The 18,052-nt window shown below is 44.1% G+C and overlaps 1 protein-coding gene across 3 annotated transcripts in view; it reads left to right on the top strand.

The window, feature by feature from the left end:
• The first annotated feature begins 1,624 nt into the window (after nucleotides 1-1,624).
• The window catches only part of LOC126981295 (AT-rich interactive domain-containing protein 1B-like), an 88,032-nt gene continuing 71,604 nt past the window's right edge, over nucleotides 1,625-18,052 (top strand). For all 3 annotated transcript variants that reach the window (XM_050832215.1, XM_050832214.1, XM_050832213.1), the window contains exon 1: nucleotides 1,625-2,683. In XM_050832215.1, the coding sequence (XP_050688172.1) occupies nucleotides 2,369-2,683 (315 nt within the window). In that variant the 5' untranslated portion in view covers nucleotides 1,625-2,368. The remainder of the gene's footprint in view (nucleotides 2,684-18,052) is intronic.

Genomic DNA, 18,052 nt, shown 5'->3' with positions numbered 1-18,052 from the left:
CTATGATGGAAAGGCAAGCGAAAGAAATGACAAAGAGAATTCCAAACAAAAAGGATTTAAAAACAGGTGGATAGGAAAAGGGAAAGTGTTAGAATGCGCGTGGAGACGTGATCGCAAATAAAACATGGAAGGAAGAGGAAGAAAGACAAATTGAAAAGGGAGGAGATGAAAGGCGGAAGGAATGAACGAAAAGGAAAAAGCAAAAAGAGGGAAAAGGGAAAAGAGGAGAAAGATCAAAAGAAAGACACAGAGAAACAAGAGCAAGGTACAAAAAAAAATAATGAAGAGAAAGAAGAAAGGGAGGGGAAAAAGTGGAAATAGAGAAAAGGAAAGAAGAGAAAGAAGAAAGGGGAAAAAAGAAAAATGGAAGAAGAGAAAAAGGAAAGGAGAAAGAAAAGAGGGAAAAAAGTGGAAATAGAGAAAATGAAAGAAAAGAAAGAAGAAAGGGGAAAAAGAAAAGGAAATAGAGGAAAGGAAAGAAGAGAAAGAAAGAAAAAAGAGGGGAAAAAGAAAGAAAAGAGGAAATAGAGAAAAAAGGAAAGAAGAAAAAGAAGAAAGAGAGGGAAAAAAGAAAAAAGTGGAAATAGAGAAAAAGGAAAGAGAAAGAAAATCCGAATAATAGAAAAAAAACATATAAACAAAACCGACCAAATATAAACAAATAAATACATAGACCAAAATTCATTATAAATATTAAAGTTGCATTAATGGATAAGCAAAAAAAAAAAGTTAAAAGCAATACGCGATAAAAAAAAGAGAAAGAAAAAGACAAGCAAAACCTTAATGATGATAATGAAAAAAAATAAAAAAAATAAAGGAGCTGCAGGACTGGAGGAGGAGCCGTCGCGGTGCCCTTCACGGCGTCCTGAGCACCCCGGCAGGAGTCCTTAAAGAGAGGGAGTCCTTCGCGAGGTATTTCAGGAAGTCTTCGAAGGACCCCCAAGGCTTCCACTGCAAACTTGACCGCGAACTTGGTACCAGTGAAGGGAGGAGGAGGAGGAGAGAGGAAGGAAGAGATGGGAGGTAAGGGTGGAGTGTAGGAGTCAGGGAAGGAGAGGGAGGGATGGAGGGAGGGAGGGAAGGCAGGTGATGGGAATGGAGGGAAGGGGAGGGGAGGGAATGGGAGGGAAGAAGAGGTAGTCTAAATTTGCATATCCATGCAAGTTTGCTCTCTCTCTCTCTCTCTTCTTCGTCTTTTTCTTTTCTTGCGACTCCTCAATAATTTCCTCTACATCCTTCCTCCTTCCTGTTTTCATTCTCGCTTCCTCTCTCTCTCTCTGAAGGTAAGATAAAAAAAGTCACTGATAAATGATACCGCGCTCATAATCATTAGTTTCAAGTCCTTTAGAGAGAGAGAGAGAGAGAGAGAGAGAGAGAGAGAGAGAGAGAGAGAGAGAGAGAGAGAGAGAGAGAGAGAGAGAGAGAGAGAGAGAGAGAGAGAGAGAGAGAGAGAGAGAGAGAGAGAGAGAGAGAGAGAGAGAGTAATCGGAATCAGAACAAGTGCCACTCCCAGATCCATCCAGTTGGCACTCTTCCAGACAAACCCCTTCTCCCCCCACCCCCCACCTACCATACCACCACCACCACCACCTCCAGGACAATAAATAGGTCAAGGGTACAAATCCCGAAAACTGACCTACCCACGCCAACCAAACGCAGGTCAGGTCAGGGGTCAGATTAGGTTAGGTCACGCGGGCACAGGGAGGCAAATGACGTTAACTAAGGGATGTGGAGGTCAGGGAGAGGAAGGGAAATGGTCACAGCCACATCCCCGGCAGGTCACAGTAGGTGGTGTGGCCCAATTTGTGGGAGGCGGCCAGCATTAGTGACTCGGCACGTGGTCTGGTCGGCGATCGATTGTCGGCGAGCGTCTGCGTCTGCGTGAGGGTTCGACAACCAGGGCCGATGGACGCAGCGCTGCCGGCCGTACGAGGCAGCCATTCCGTTCTCTTTTCCCGTTTTCTACTCTTTGTTTTCAGACTCAGGACTTGTTTTCTGAGTTTATGAGCCTCGCGTTTGGTTTCTAGGCGCCTAAGGAGTATCTTGGGTGTGTCTATTCTTCGTGGCATGTCCTGAATTAGCCGAAGTCCATCAAGCAAAAGACACCGGCCCTGGAAGGCTTCAGTGACCCCGAACTCAGAGGATCAATAGTAAGGGATCGAGGAGTGCACCAGACCCAGACGGCGCCGCGGGGGAACCTTAAAGCGTTTCCGATCCTCCATTCGAGTCATAGAGGATCCGTGAGTGTTCCAGAGGCTTAGGTTGTCGCGTCTATCGGCCAGTGTTGACAGTCTTGCGAGGACCAGCCAGCCAGCCAGCCTTCCAGCCTCCTTGTGTTGCGTCTTATCGTAGTGTTGTGTGCCTACCCATGGCGGCGGCTCTGCTATCACGGACGATGAGAATACACCTTCTGCGGTTGTTAGTCCCATGCCTGGCGGTGCTGGTGGTGGCGAGAGGGGAGTTCACCCATGACCGAAAGAGGATGGGGCCGCTGGACGTGGTGCGGGCCGAACATGGGTGTCTGGAGGAGTTTGAAGTGAGCGAGAGTACAATCATAAGGACGGCCGACTCGAGGGTGCTGGGGGCGGAGTTCCTCAATGTGACGGACGTGGGGAACCGGGAAGACTGTCTGACCCTCTGCTGCGCCACCCGTTACTGCAACGTGGCGGTGTTTGAGGAGAAGGTGAGTGCGTGTGTTGGTGTGTTGGTGTCAGTGGTTGTGTTGGTGTTGTGTGATGTTGAGTTGTTTCCGGTAGATGGATAGTGAGTGTGAGAGTAAGTGGGTGAATGAGTGAGTGTGTATGAATGAGTGGGTGACTGACTGATAGATAACGTCTCTCAACATGGATAGCGAGTGTGAGTGAGTGTGAGTGAGTGAGTGAGTGAGTGTGAGGGAGTGTATGAATGAGTAAGTGGATGATTGATTGATAGATAACGTCTCTCAACCACTTCTTCCACATCACCACCATCACCACCACCACCATAATCACCACCACCAACAACAGACACAATTCCACATCAGTGATTTTCCGATATTTACGAGTGGAATATCTCATCTCCCTTCCTTCCACTCTCCCTTTCCTCCACCCGCATGATCCACCCCCACTCCCTCCCCCCTTCCCCTCCACTAGCATGATACACCCCCACTTCCTCCCCCTCCCCCTCCCCTCACTCTCCCCATTACTACCCAATATGCATGGTCACTATTTTTTCAGCCTCCTCGTCGTCATCACCATCAACATCATCACCATAATTAAGGGATTGTATAAACACCAAACACACACACCACCACCATCACCACCACACTCATCACCCTAACACCACTACTAAACTATCCACTACGAACCACTCATCACCACACCTAACACCATCATCACCATCCATCACCACACAATCACCACACCCCCACGACTCGCTGCATCACCATCCGGCCGCAAAACACCACCTTGCCGTCCGCCTGCCGCTCATCCATCACCAGCCCCGACAGACGGACACACATATCACGCCGCTGTACCTCGTCTCAGAACATGACGAGTAATCGAAGAAAGAAAGAAAAAGAGAGATGGATGCATAAGAATGTAAATAGATGAATGAAGGAAAGAATAGATAGATAAAAATGATGTTACCAGCTGTTCGTTCTTCTGCTATATCTACTGCTACTACTACTACTACTGCTACCACTTCAAACCTTTCACCCCACCAAACGCCTATTCCTATCCCCACTCTACTTCCTCTTCTCATTCATCCTCTTCTCCTCCTCCTCCTCTTCCTCCTCCTCTCTTATCACCAGCTCCGTTTCTCACTCCCCTTCCTCCTCCTGTTCATCATTCCCTCTTATCATTCCCTCCCTACCACCTCCCCTTTCTCCTCCCCTTCCCCTTCCCTGCCCCATTCCCCTTCGTGGTTTTGGCAAGGCAGTAGCAAGGTGACACTTCTCCCCTTCCTTCACCCCTTCCTTCACTCCTCCACCCCTTCACCCCCCTTCCTCTGCCACTCCCCTCCCCTTCCCCTACCTTTCCTCCACCTCTCCCATCCCTCAATATCCACCTGTCACTTTCTCTCCACCTCTCCTCCCCTCCTCTCCCCACCCACCTGTCATCTCTCTTCTGTCACCCGGCATCGTGAGAATTGGCAGAGACAGGACACAGAAATAGATAGACAGAATAGACAGACAGACAGACAGACAGACAGACTCACAGACAGACTCCCACTCACACACACACACACACACACACACACACACACACACACACACACACACTCACACTCACACACACACACGTTTGAAAGTTTGATTTACGTTCATGGAAAGTTGCACGTGATCGAGAGAAAGTTTGAGACAATAGCATACGCGTGTAAACAACAACAACAACAACAACAACAACAACACTAATACTAATAATACTTCTACTACTAATAAAAATAAATGGAGAAAAAAGGGAAAAGGATAAAAGTGAGTTAGGGAGAGTAAGAAGAGGAGGAAAAGGAAGGGAATAAGTTGAATAAAGGGAGAGAGGAACATAAGAAAAGAAGAAAATATGAAAAATAAAATAAAAAGGAGGAGGGTTGGAAAGATAAGAGGAAGAGAAGGAGGAGAGTTTTAGGACAGAAAAAAGAGAATACGGAAAAAAAGGAGATGAAGGAGAAACAAAAGACAAGATCAGGAGAATTAAAGGAAAACATAAAGAAGGAGGAGGAGGAGGAGGAGGAGGAGGAGGAGGAGGAGGAGGAGCTGAAGAGAAACTAAAAGGGAAAAAACAGAGAAAGAGAAAACAAAAGTAAACAGAAAATTAGGGAAGAGGAGGCGGAGGAGAATGATGATGATGAGGAGGAGGAGGAAGATAAGGAGGAGGAGGAGGAAGACTTAGAGGAGGAGACTTAGATAACAAGACGAGAAGAGGAAGAAGAGATGACGGAGAACCAGAAAAAAAAGGAAACCAAAAATAAAAGGAGCAAGAGTAGGAGGAAGAGGAGGAGGAGGAGGAGGAGGAGGAGGAGGAGGAGGAGGAGGGCAAGCAAGGGGAGTGAAGGCAGGTGGCTCTGAGCTCTTAATTAAGCTGATGGTCGTTAGGGCACAGGTAGGCAGGCGGGCAGGTAGGAGACTCATTAACACACACACACACACACACACACACACACACACACACACACACACACACACACACACACACACCTTTATGATGGTATTAATTAAGAGATTCAAACCCACACATACACGCACACACACACGCACACACAAACACACAAAATATGAATGAGTAAACAAAAACAAAAATATGCAGAAGATTTCGTAGCTGTTTTAATTGAGAGATCTAAACACACACACACACACACAAACAAACAAACAAACACACACACAAGCTCCAATCATGTTCCATTCTCGTCTTCACACTCAAATCAATACTGTAAAAAAAAAAATCGTGACCTTGACCCCTGACCTCTGACCCCGCTTGACCTTGACCTTCCGGCGGCCCTCCCACGTGACCCTGACCCCGCCCAACATTTACAAGGCAGGTTAAGGAGGTCAAAATTAAGGAGCGAACTGGATCATTATGCATGCCCTGTTATGGCCTGGGCGGAGAGGGGGGACGAGGGGGTGGGATGGGAAGGGAGTGGAAGGGATGGGATGGGATGGGATGGCATGGGAAGAGAGAAGGGATGGGAAGGGAGAGTTAAGATGGGAGAGGGAGAACGAGGTGGAGGGATGGGAAGGGAGTGGAAGGGATGGGATGAGATGGGATGGCATGGGAAGAGAGAAGGGATATGAAGGGAGTGTGGGAGGGACAGCAGATGGGACGGATGAGAAGGGAAGGGATGGTGTGGGATGGGAAGGAGAGGGAAAGGGAAGAGAGGGATGGGAAGGGATGGGATTAGATGGGATGGCATGGGAAGAGAGAAGGGATATGAAGGGAATGTTAAGATGGAAGAGGGAGTGTGGGAGGGACAGCAGATGGGACAGATGAGAAGGGATGGGATGAGATGGGAGGGCATGGGAAGAGAGAATGGATGGGAAGGTTGGAATCATTATATCGTAGCGCGAACCCTTTCTAATAATTCAATGTCTTTCCTGTATTTAGGGGACCAAAACTGCACTGCATATTCGAGGTGAGGCCGTACCATTGAATTCTACAAGGTTAACATTTAAATTACTTCTGGCGTTTTACAGTCGAACTCTCTCGCTGTGAACCCGAACATAATATTGGAGTGAATGGGATGGGAATGGAAGGGATGGAAAGGGAAAGGAAGGAATGAGAAGGGAAGGAAAGGGATGGAAAGGAAAGAGATAAGAAAGTCATGGAAAGGAAAAAAAACATTGGAAAAAGCTGGGGAAGGAAAAGTAACGACACGGAGAGGAGGGAAAGGGGAGAGGAAAAAGGAAGGCTCGTAGCAGAGGAGGTGGGAAGAGATGGGATGGAAATGAAAAAAAGACGGGTAGAGAGGGGAAGGGAATGAAAGAGAGGGAAAGGCAATGGGAGGGAATAGGGAAGGGAAACAAGAGAAGGAAATGAAAGAGAAGGGAAGAAAAGAAAGAGAAGGGTAGAGAGGGGAAGGGAATGAAAGGGAGGAAAAGGCATGGGAGGGAATAGGGAAAGGGAAATAAGAGAAGGAAATGAAAGGTAAGGAAAGAAAGAGAAGGGAAAAGAAGAAAAGAAAGAGAAAGGAAGCGAATGTCAGGGGAATGAAAGGGAAGAAAAGGGGGCTGGTGTGAAGGTACCCGTATTTCCCCCCTTCCCCTTCCCCCTTCCCCCTTTCTCGCCCCTCTTGTCAGCTGTCACAAAGGAGGAAGGGGGATGAAGGGAGGAGGGATGGGAGTCAGCTGCCTAACAAAGGAAAAAAGGAAGGGAGAAAGGAAGGGAAAGCGCATCTGCAGAGGAAAAGAAAGGGGAGAAAGGGGAGGAAAAAGAAAGGGGAGAGGAGGAGAAAAAGATGAGGGGCTGTCTGGTCTGAATAAGATGAAGAAGGGGAGGATTAGAGGATAAAGATAGAAGGGATAGAGGAGATAAGAGGAGAGAGGAGAGAAAAAAGGAAGAGGAGGAGGAGGAAGAGGAGGAGTAGGAGGGAAGGGAAAACATATCAACAAAGAAAAAGGGAGGAATGGGATAGAAAATAAGAGAAAAGATGAGGAAAAGCACACAGGAATAAATAAAGGATGTAGAAGGAAGAAGAGAAAGGATTGGGGAGGAGAGGAAACAATGAGAAAATGGAAGAGGAGAAAGAGGAGGAGGAGGAGGGAAGAAAAAAAATCTAGAGGGAGGAAAAAGTGGAGGATAGGAAAGAAAGAAAGGAAGGAAAAAATCGGATAAAAAAGAAAGGTTGGGAAAAGAAGAGAGAAAGAGGAAGAGAGGAAGGGGAAAACACATACACAGAGGGAGAAATGGAGAGGAAAATTAATGATGGGGAGAGAAATGTAATGGAAGAAAGTGTGGGAGAAATGGGAGGGAAGAGAAAGAAACAGGAAGGGAGGAGAGAAAGAGCAAGAGGAGGAGGAGGAGGAGGAGGAAGGGGCAGAAAAAGAGGAGGAAGAGAAGGGAAATGAAAGAAGGAGAGAAGGAAAAAAAAGAGGAAAAGACCTGAAAATGGAGGAGAAGGAAAGGGGAAGGAAGGAGATGGAAAGGAAAGAGAGAATTAGCCAGTAAAAGGGATAAAAGGGAGAGGAAAAGGGAGACATAGAGAGACATTAAAGAAAGGAAGAGGAAAACACTAGAAAAGGAAAGAAGGGAGGAGGAAAAGGGGAGGAAGAAGACAGAAGAAAGGAGAAAGGAGAAGGGCCAAAAAAAAGGAAGGAAGGGAGGGGAAAGAGAGATGGGAGAGAGAGAAAGAAAAGGGGAGAAGAGAAGGAAAGAGAGGAAAAAGTGAGGGAAAAAGAGAAGGGAGGGAAGGAAAAGGGAGTAAGAAGAGAAGATAAAGGAAGAGAAGAGGGAGAAAGGAAGGGAAGGGGAAGAAAGGAAGGGAAGAGAGAGAGAAGGAAGGAAGAAACACCCCAAAAAAGGAGGAAGAAGAAGAGATGGAAAGGGGAAAGGAAGGGGAGAGGAAGAAAGGAAGGGAAGAGGAAGAAGGGAACAGGAAGAAAGGAAGGGAAGAGAGAGAGAGAGAGAGAGAGAGAGAGAGAGAGAGAGAGAGAGAGAGAGAGAGAGAGAGAGAGAGAGAGAGAGAGAGAGAGAGAGAGAGAAAGAGAGAGAGAGAGAGAGAGAGAGAGAGAGAGAGAGAGAGAGAGAGAGAGAGAGAGAGAGAGAGAGAGAGAGAGAGAGAGAGAGAGAGAGAGAGAGAGAGAGAGAGAGAGAGAGAAGGAAGGCAGAAAAAACCAAAAAATGGGAGGAGGAAGAAGAGATGGGGAGGGGAAAGGAAGGGAAACTCCAATAAAGGGAGAAAGGGGAGGGGAGGGGGGGAGTGGGGAGACAGGTGAGGAATCTAGCCCCCCCTCCCCCCCCTTACCTGAATCACCTGCTCCTGTAATTACTCCCCGCAGGCCTTCTATGATCGTATTGGGGAGACACATAACTCCCCTCCTCCTCCCCTTCCTTTCCTCCCCTACCTTCTACCCAATCACCAATCTTCATCTCCCTTTACCTCCCCTCCTCCCCTTTCTTCTATCCCATTGCCTAATCTTCATCTCCCTTTTCTCCCCCACCTTTCTTCCTCTACCTCCAATCCCCCTCCCCTCTCTTTTTCCTCTCCTCCTCCTCCTTTCTCTTTTCTCTCTTTTCCTCCTCCTCCTTTCCTTTTCCTCTCTTTCTCCTTCTCCTCTCCCTTTTCTTTCTTTCTCCTCTTCCTCCCCCTTTCTCTTTTCTCTCTCTCTCTCTCTCCTCCTCCTCCTTTCTCTTTTCTCTCTTTCTCCCCTCCTTTCCCTCCCCTTTCCTTACTGCTTTCCTCCTTCCGCCTCCTACCTCCCCTTCTTTCCCTCCCCTTTCTCCCATGCTTTACCCCTTACTCTAACTTCTCCCTTTCCTCCTGTTCTCCCCCCTCCCCATCTTTCACTCCCATCCCTTTCCTTCCCTCCTTTCCCCTGGTTCCCCTTCCTTCCTCCCCCATCTTTCACTCCCATCCCTTTCCTTCCCTCCTTTCCCCTGGTTCCCCCTCCTTCCTCCCTCCCCCATGCTTTCATTCCCCTCCCTTCCCTCCTTTCCCCTGCTCCCCCTCTCCCCCCTCCCCCCTGCTATCCCCCCTTCATACTGCACCCCCTCCTCCCCTTTCCTCGAACGCCGGTAAAACATAATTGGATAGGGAGAGGCAAATTAATACACAGAGCCGCGTCGTAATGGGGACCGTCAGGCACGGGATAAGCACGGCACGGGACTCATTAGCTGGGGACGGAATGGGGATTGGGGAATGGGGGAGGGGTGGATGGGAATTGGGCGAGAGGGGATTTTCAGAGGTGGTTCTATGTGAGGGGAAAATCGTATTGGTCTGGTTATGTATGTAAGGGAATTCATTAGCTTGGGACATAATTGGGAATGGTTGGTGAATGGGGAAGGGTGGATGGGGGTAAGGGATTTTCAGAGGTGGTTTTATGTAAGGGGAAAATCGTATTGGTCTGGTTATGTGTGTAAGGGAATTCATTAGCTTGGGACATAATTGGGAATGGTTGGTGAATGGGGAAGGGGAAGGGTGGATGGGGAATGGGGGGGAAGGGATTTTCAGAGGTGGTTTTATGTAAGGGGAAAATCGTATTGGTCTGGTTATGTGTGTAATGGAATTCATTAGCTTGGGATAGAATGGGGAATGGGGAATGGGAAATGGGGGGGGGGGAGAGGGAAGGGAAGGGGGACATTCAAACCTGGTTCTCGTATGTGTAAAAAAAAGAACGTATTGGTCTGGTCATGTACAAGGGAATAGGGGGATGGGAAATGGGGGGGGGGGGGGAGTGGGGGGGGGGGGGGACGTTCTATCCAATTCGTTAGCTTAGACTTTGAGCATAATGGGGAATGGGGAATGGGAAGGAGACGGGGGACATTCAGAGCTGGTTTTATGTTGGGGAAAGAGCTGTCGGTGTGAAGCTGTCTCTGTCTGTCCGTCTGTCTGTCTGGATCTGTTTCTTCCGTCTCACAGAAATAACAAAGCTCCCCCCAAAACGGCGCTCTCTCTTATAAGCATTTCATCTGCGTTCTTTCCAGGGCCATTTAATTACGAGATTGACTGTGTAGGAGATTAATCTGGGGGTTATTTTTAGGCATTACTTTAATTAATTTTAGGAAATCTATTTTTAGGGGGTTTATTTTAAGCGGGTTATGTGTTTGTGGGACTAGATTAATTTTGGGGGGCGTGGCAATTATTTTTAGAGCACCAGATGTATTTTTATAGAATTTTATCGCATTTCTTTGGATTTACATTTGAGAGCACCATAGGATTTTTATAGAATTTCATCGCATTTTTCTGGATTTACATTTGAGAGCACCATAGGATTTTTATAGAATTTCATCGCATTTTTCTGGATTTACATTTGAGAGCACCATAGGATTTTTATAGAATTTCATCGCATTTTTCTGGATTTACATTTGAGAGCACCATAGGATTTTTATAGAATTTTATCGCATTTCTTTGGATTTACATTTGAGAGCACCATAGGATTTTTATAGAATTTCATCACATTTTTTTGGATTTACATTTGAGAGCACCATAGGATTTTTATTGAATTTTATCGCATTTCTTTGGATTTACATTTGAGAGCACCATAGGATTTTTATAGAATTTTATCGCATTTTTTTGGATTTACATTTGAGAGCACCATAGGATTTTTATAGAATTTCATCGCATTTTTCTGGATTTACATTTGAGAGCACCATAGGATTTTTATAGAATTTCATCGCATTTTTCTGGATTTACATTTGAGAGCAGCATTGGATTTTTATAGAATTTTATCGCATTTCTTTGGATTTACATTTTAGAGCACCATAGGATTTTTATAGAATTTCATCACATTTTTTGGATTTACATTTGAGAGCAGCATAGGATTTTTATAGAATTTCACCACATTTTTTGGATTTACATTTGAGAGCACCATAGGATTTTTATAGAATTTCATCGCATTTCTTTGGATTTACATTTGAGAGCACCATAGGATTTTTATAGAATTTCATCGCATTTCTTTGGATTTACATTTGAGAGCACCATAGGATTTTTATAGAATTTCATCGCATTTCTTTGGATTTACATTTGAGAGCACCATAGGATTTTTATAGAATTTCATCGCATTTTTCTGGATTTACATTTGAGAGCACCATAGGATTTTTATAGAATTTTAACGCATTTTTCTGGATTTACATTTGAGAGCACCATAGGATTTTTATAGAATTTTATCGCATTTCTTTGGATTTACATTTGAGAGCACCATAGGATTTTTATAGAATTTTATCGCATTTCTTTGGATTTACATTTGAGAGCACCATAGGATTTTTATAGAATTTTATCGCATTTCTTTGGATTTACATTTGAGAGCACCATAGGATTTTTATAGAATTTTAACGCATTTCTTTGGATTTACATTTGAGAGCACCATAGGATTTTTATAGAATTTCATCGCATTTTTCTGGATTTACATTTGAGAGCAGCATAGGATTTTTATAGAATTTCATCACATTTTTCTGGATTTACATTTGAGAGCAGCATAGGATTTTTATAGAATTTCATCGCATTTTTCTGGATTTACATTTGAGAGCAGCATAGGATTTTTATAGAATTTCATCACATTTTTCTGGATTTACATTTGAGAGCATAGGATTTTATAGAATTTCATCACATTTTTCTGGATTTACATTTGAGAGCAGCATAGGATTTTTATAGAATTTCATCGCATTTTTCTGGATTTACATTTGAGAGCACCATAGGATTTTCATAGAATTTTAACGCATTTTTCTGAATTTATGTTAATCAATTTTATGTTTTTTCCTTTATTTTTCGAGGGGCTTATATTTATCTTTCTCCGTCTTGTGGCCCAGGATGGAGGCAGGCAAGCACTGGTTAACAAAGAAACAGTGAGGGGAACGGAAAATAAGGTAGAAAAACGTCAACATATTACAGATAACTAAAAAGAAATGAAAAGCTTCGAAAAAAATGGAATGTTTAGAAAAAAATGGAAAGTTTGGACATTGAAAGAAAAGTATGGAAATATATAAGCAATTCTTTATTTACAGTTCATCAGCTTTCTTAGTAAGTAGATAAATATGTGGCAAGATTATCGTATTTGTTGTTACTGCTTCGTTTGATCAATACTTGGATTTTTTTTTTTTTTTTTTTTTTTTTACAGCTAAGGAGACAGTTCAAGGGCGTAAAGAAAAATATAAGAAAAAGCCCGCTACCCACTGCTCCTGAATAGAGATCAAAGGAGTGTCCAAAAAGAGAGGTCAATTTCGGGAGGAGAGGTGTCCTGATTTCTCTTGTCACACTCTCTCCACTAATCTCCTTGACTGGCATATTTACCTGCAACTATAAACTATCAATCAATCAATCTGTTTTCTCCCTCATCTTAATCTATTTTGTTAAGTCACAGATATCGGCGCTTCTGTGTGTCTGTCTGTCAGTATAAAAAACGAACAAATAACTCCAGCCAGACAGCCAGACAGGGGGAGACTGATACGCATATAAAGTTCTCTCCCTGTCCTCCCCCCCCCCCCCGCTCACCCCTCCCCTCCGTCCATGGCCAATTATGTTCCGGGGTAATAATGACTTCTCTGTTGTTGTTTTATCCCGTGTCGTTCATTTACAATCAATGTCCACCACGCCCATATACTATCTACTATTTTTTATGTGAGGAAGAGGGGGAGGAAGAGGAGGTGGTGGAGGAGGTGGTGGTGGTGGTGGAGGAGATTATGGTTGTGGTGATATTGGGTGCGGAGCGGATGGATCTGGAGACGGGGAAAGAAGAAGAGGAGGAGGAGGAAGGAGGGAAGAGGAAGAGAGGGAGGAGGAAGAGAGGGAGGAGGGAGAAGTGGAGGAGGAGGAAGAGAGGGAGGAGGAGAAGTGGAAGAGGAGGAAGAGAGGGAGGAGGAGAAGTGGAAGAGGAGGAAGAGAGGGAGGAGGAGAAGTGGAGGAGGAGGAAGAGAGGGAGGAGGAAGAAGTGGAAGAGGAGGAAGAGAGGGAGGAGGAGAAGTGGAAGAGGAGGAAGAGAGGGAGGAGGGAGAAGAGGAGGAAGAGAGGGAGGAGGAGAAGTGGAAGAGGAGGAAGAGAGGGAGGAGGGAGAAGTGGAGGAGGAGGAAGAAACTACACACTCACATAACACAAACCCTTCCTCAAAATCTTACACTTATCTTCTCTTATCTTTCTCTCTTCCTCTATTCACTTTTTTTTTCCTGCCTTTGTTATCAGGACCTACTTACACCCTCTCTTACGTTCCTCTCTTCCTCTATTCCCTCTATTCCCTCTTCCTCCCTTCCCTCTATTCCCTCTTCTCTTACCTTCCTCTCTTCCTCTATTCACTATTTTTTTGTCGCCACTGTTATCAGGACCTACTTACATGCGCCATAAAATTAAAAGGAAAAAGAACAGCACCGCCAGCCAGTCTCGTGTTTACCAGCCGCGCTAATAAGCCAATAAACGGATAGGCCTCCCGGGACGCCACAACCTGATCGGGATGAAAAACAGTCCAGCGTCGGAGATGAGCACTGGGGCGTTGAGACCGTGATCTTTTTTGTGTGAGTCTGGTCTCCACTACCACCAGACATCACCACCAACACCATCACCACCTCCACCACCACCAATGTCAACTCTCACTACCAATACTGTCATCCCTCATCACTAGACATCACCACCAACACCATCACCACCTCCACCACCACCAATGTCAACTCTCACTACCAATACTGTCATTCCTCATCACTAGACATCACCACCATCATCATCACCACCTCAACCACCACCAATGTCAACTCTCACCACCAATACTGTCATCCCTCATCACTAGACATCACCACCAACATCATCACCACCTCCACCACCACCAATGTCAACACACACCACCACTTCAAAATTGTTAGTAAAGACGATTTTTTAATTAACTGGCTGGTCTGTATTGAAATTTCCAACAATGAATCTATAACAATTAACCCGTGATTGTCATAATGATGGTGATGATGAATTGGCCAATTAGCATTCAGGTGATCTCTCAGGTACGACACTAACTAAGTAATTAATCAACTATCCCAATCTGCACTATCCTGAAACAAGGCCTCTAGGATAGTTAGCGCCACTACCACCACCACACACCACCACTACCAGTACTAAGCCACCTCCATCACCTCCACACGGCAAAGCGACTATTACAGGATATTAACCACCAAAACCAGTGAACAGAACTCATCACCACCACCACGACCGTCACCAACTTCACCTTTAACTAAAATACCATATGAATTAAATACCACTAGACAACCACAGCAGAATGACCACCACCACCACCACCATGACGACTACTACAACTACTACTACTACTACTACTACTACTACTACTACTACTACTACTACTACTACTTCGATCCATACAGATAAAAACACCATCACCACCACCACCACCACCACCACTAACATCAATACCTCCCCCCAACCCCCCCGCCAAGCCATAACTATACTAGCCAATGGTCGCCTTTAAAGAGAGAGAGAGAGAGAGAGAGAGAGAGAGAGAGAGAGCAGTGGTGATCTTGGTGCAGTCAATACATGATGGAGACACATGGGGCGTGGCACACACACACACACACACACACACACACACACACACACACACACACACACACACACCTCGGGGGACCTGCAAGGAAATTCAACACGTCACTTTGCAATCATTCCATTTTTGTTTCTATTTGTGACCGTTTCTCTCTCTCTCTCTCTCTCTCTCACCGGGTCAGATTTGTTGGTATATATACATATTTTTTTCTCTTGTATATTTTTATTTTTATTTTCTTCCTTCCAGTTAACCTGTCATGCTTTTATATTTATTTATTTTTATTTTCTTTCTTTTCTTTTTTTCTTTTTAGTTATATTTTCATCCTGTTCCTTCGACTTTACCCGTCATACGATTTCATTTTTTCTTTCTATGGTATGTGTGTATGTGTGTATGTGTGTATGTGTGTATGTATGTATGTATGTGTAGAGTATGGATTCGTGTATTCCCTTCTCTCCCGTACGAAGCCACACAAGTAAAGGAGGGAAGGGGCGGAGAGAAAGAGAGAGGGTTGTTTGGTCGGCGCCCCTTCCTGCCAAAGCTCTCTGTTCCCTTGACCAGAAGCGAAATATATGGAGGTGCTACGCTAATGGGTCTGTCTTTTTCTCTATATACGGTAAATGTTGTAAAATGCTTGAGAGAAATACCAAGTTTATTTATTTTGGACTTGAGATGAGTGAGTGTGGCGCCTTCCCGTGGGTAATATGATGTATGTTAGCGTGATATGGAGTCAGCATGAAGTATTATTGCACAGTAGAGATTGAGAACAGTGTAGACTTGGATTCGGTTCTTCAGCTATTAATTTTATGAGTTCACTGCCAGAGATGAAACATTCGTATTCGGTATTCGTATTAAAATACATTCGAGTACAGTATTCGTGTTCGTATTCGAATCATTTTCATTATATATAAAAGTATTCTCATTCCTGTTCGATGCCTTGAGCAAAGTATTTGTATTTTTCGAATAATCTGACGAATAATCATAAATTTGTTATCAGGAACAGACATTCATTTTAGCGTAAAGGCGAAGAACAAAAGTAAGGTCTGCAGCATGAGACTACTAAAAGCTTGACTTAGTGTGACAAATTGAGTTTCATTTATTTAACTCTCAAGAAAACAAACAAATCTGTCTCTGCTGTACTGAATATTGGCACCAGTCACAGCCGTTGTTCACAAAGTTACTGTAGCGTTTAATTACCTCAGTGCAGTGCCATGCCGAGTCAGCAGCAAGAAGTTATTTTTCTAAGCAAAGTGTTCATGAATGCATCCACGAATACTTGCATTTAGCATTCCCATTTGCATTCGATTTTCTAGTATACCGTTGTGTTCGTATTCACATTCGTATTCTTGGAAATCTGAGGTATTTGTATGCATTTTCGAATACTTAATTAACTATGGCATTCACTCAAGACCCTCGCCACTACGCTGTTAGGATAAGAGCGCTACGTCTATAAATAAAGCATTCATCGTCCTCCACCTCGCGATGTTAAGAGATGGTTGAGCGTGTTTATGTTCCTTCTCTCGGCCTCGGGTTTTCGCTCGGCATTATGTTAAGTGTGACAAGGCGGGAACTGACCTGCCCCACGCCTAAGCCCTCCTTTAGACAGTTATTTAATCCGCCGCGAGGGTAAAGCTTCACGGTCACACACGGATAGACAGCTACATAGTTAGTTATCCTTAGTTAGCTGGATACTCATTTAGTTAGTTCAATATAAAGATAGACGGATACATAGATAGATAGTTAGTTCTTAAATTAGTTAGTCAGTCAGTAAGTCAGCCAGTTAGATAAGAATATAATTAGATAACTAGATTAATACATGGGTAAATACATAGATAGATAGATAGTTCTTAAATTAGTTAGTCAGCCAGTCAGATAAGAATATAATTAGATAACTAGATTAATACATGGGTAAATACATAGATAGATAGATAGTTCTTAAATTAGTTAGTCAGCCAGTCAGATAAGAATATAATTAGATAACTAGATTAATACATGGGTGGATACATATATAAATAGATAGATAAATGGATACCTGTTTCGTGACCCCAGCTTACTATTAAACTCACAGCAACACACATTTTCGATTTCTGAATGTCCCTGGCTATGTATGGTCCTCTAACGTGACTCACTTTCTAACTTCCATGAAACAGTTACGGGAAACATTAAGTCATATGAACGCAATACAGACTTTACTACCCAGAAGACCTCGAGATATGTGTGTGTGCGTGTGTGTGTGGGGGGGGGGGGGAGACTATTTTAACATGCAGGCCCTTACTCAAAGAAAACAAAACACAAAACAAACAGGAACAACAAAACAACAACAACAACACACTGCCACAACACAACAGAAACAACGTAACCAAAAAAAAAAAAAAAAAAAAAGTAACTCAAACACAAGTAACTCAAACACAAGCAACACCTCCCCAACGCAACCCAGTCAACACAACACACCTGTCAACACCTGGAGGACACTTACCTGCGTTAATTAGGGCCTTGTTAACGTGTCTCCCAGAACGTGTCGTCAAGTTGTTTGCTCGACTTCTTCCTGCACTTATTATTCCTCACTTAAGTTGGCTGTTCTTCTTACTCTTCTTGTTTGTGTGTCTATCTATCTATCTATCTACCTATGTATTTATTTATTTATTTATTCATTCACTTTTCACTGCCTTTTCCTCCATTTTTTTCAAGTTAAGTCGTGTCCCTTTCCAACTCGTGTCTCATTCATCTTGTTTTTTTTCTCATATTCTTCCTGTTTTGTGTGTCTATCTGTCTGTCTATCTATCTATCTATCAATCTGTGGCCACCTTTTTTCCTTCTTATTTTCTAGTTGTGTTGATTTCCCTTCCATTTCATCGTTCCAGTCTAAAGTTTTCCATTCATCTTCCTTTCCGTCGCATCCCTTCATTAACAAGAAAACTAATTAGACTGCAAGGGCTAAGATTACCCTCACATATCTTCATTTACATCACAACCCTTTATCAGGGTAGGCGGTGGCCGAACTGGTGGCGTACTGGACCCACATTCGCCGCGTGATGGACGACGCGGGTTCGAATCCTCACGCTACCGCTCGGATTTTTCAGTCACCGCCGAGTGGCTTAAAACTACTCACATGCTGTCCTGAAGACCACCTACCGGCGCAATAGGCAACAACGTAAAAAAAAAAAAAAAAAAAAAAAAAAAGTACGGAAACTAAGACTGTAAAAATTAAAAAAGGACGCTATTCACATAATCTTTAAAACCACTCTCCTCTCCCATCGCTCACTTCCCGCTATCCCTTCCAACTCAGTGTCCGGGTTTAAATATATCCACTCATCCTCCTCCTTCACATTACATCCCTTCACTAATATGGAAACTAAGACCCGGATTCAGCAACATCACCTAATAACGCTTCGGTATCTCTAAGAC

This window comes from Eriocheir sinensis, chromosome 47 (assembly GCF_024679095.1).
Source record: "Eriocheir sinensis breed Jianghai 21 chromosome 47, ASM2467909v1, whole genome shotgun sequence".
Lineage (NCBI taxonomy): Eukaryota > Metazoa > Arthropoda > Malacostraca > Decapoda > Varunidae > Eriocheir > Eriocheir sinensis.
The sequence above is the reverse complement of the archived record's forward strand: the minus strand, read 5'-3'. Positions and strand labels throughout refer to the sequence as shown.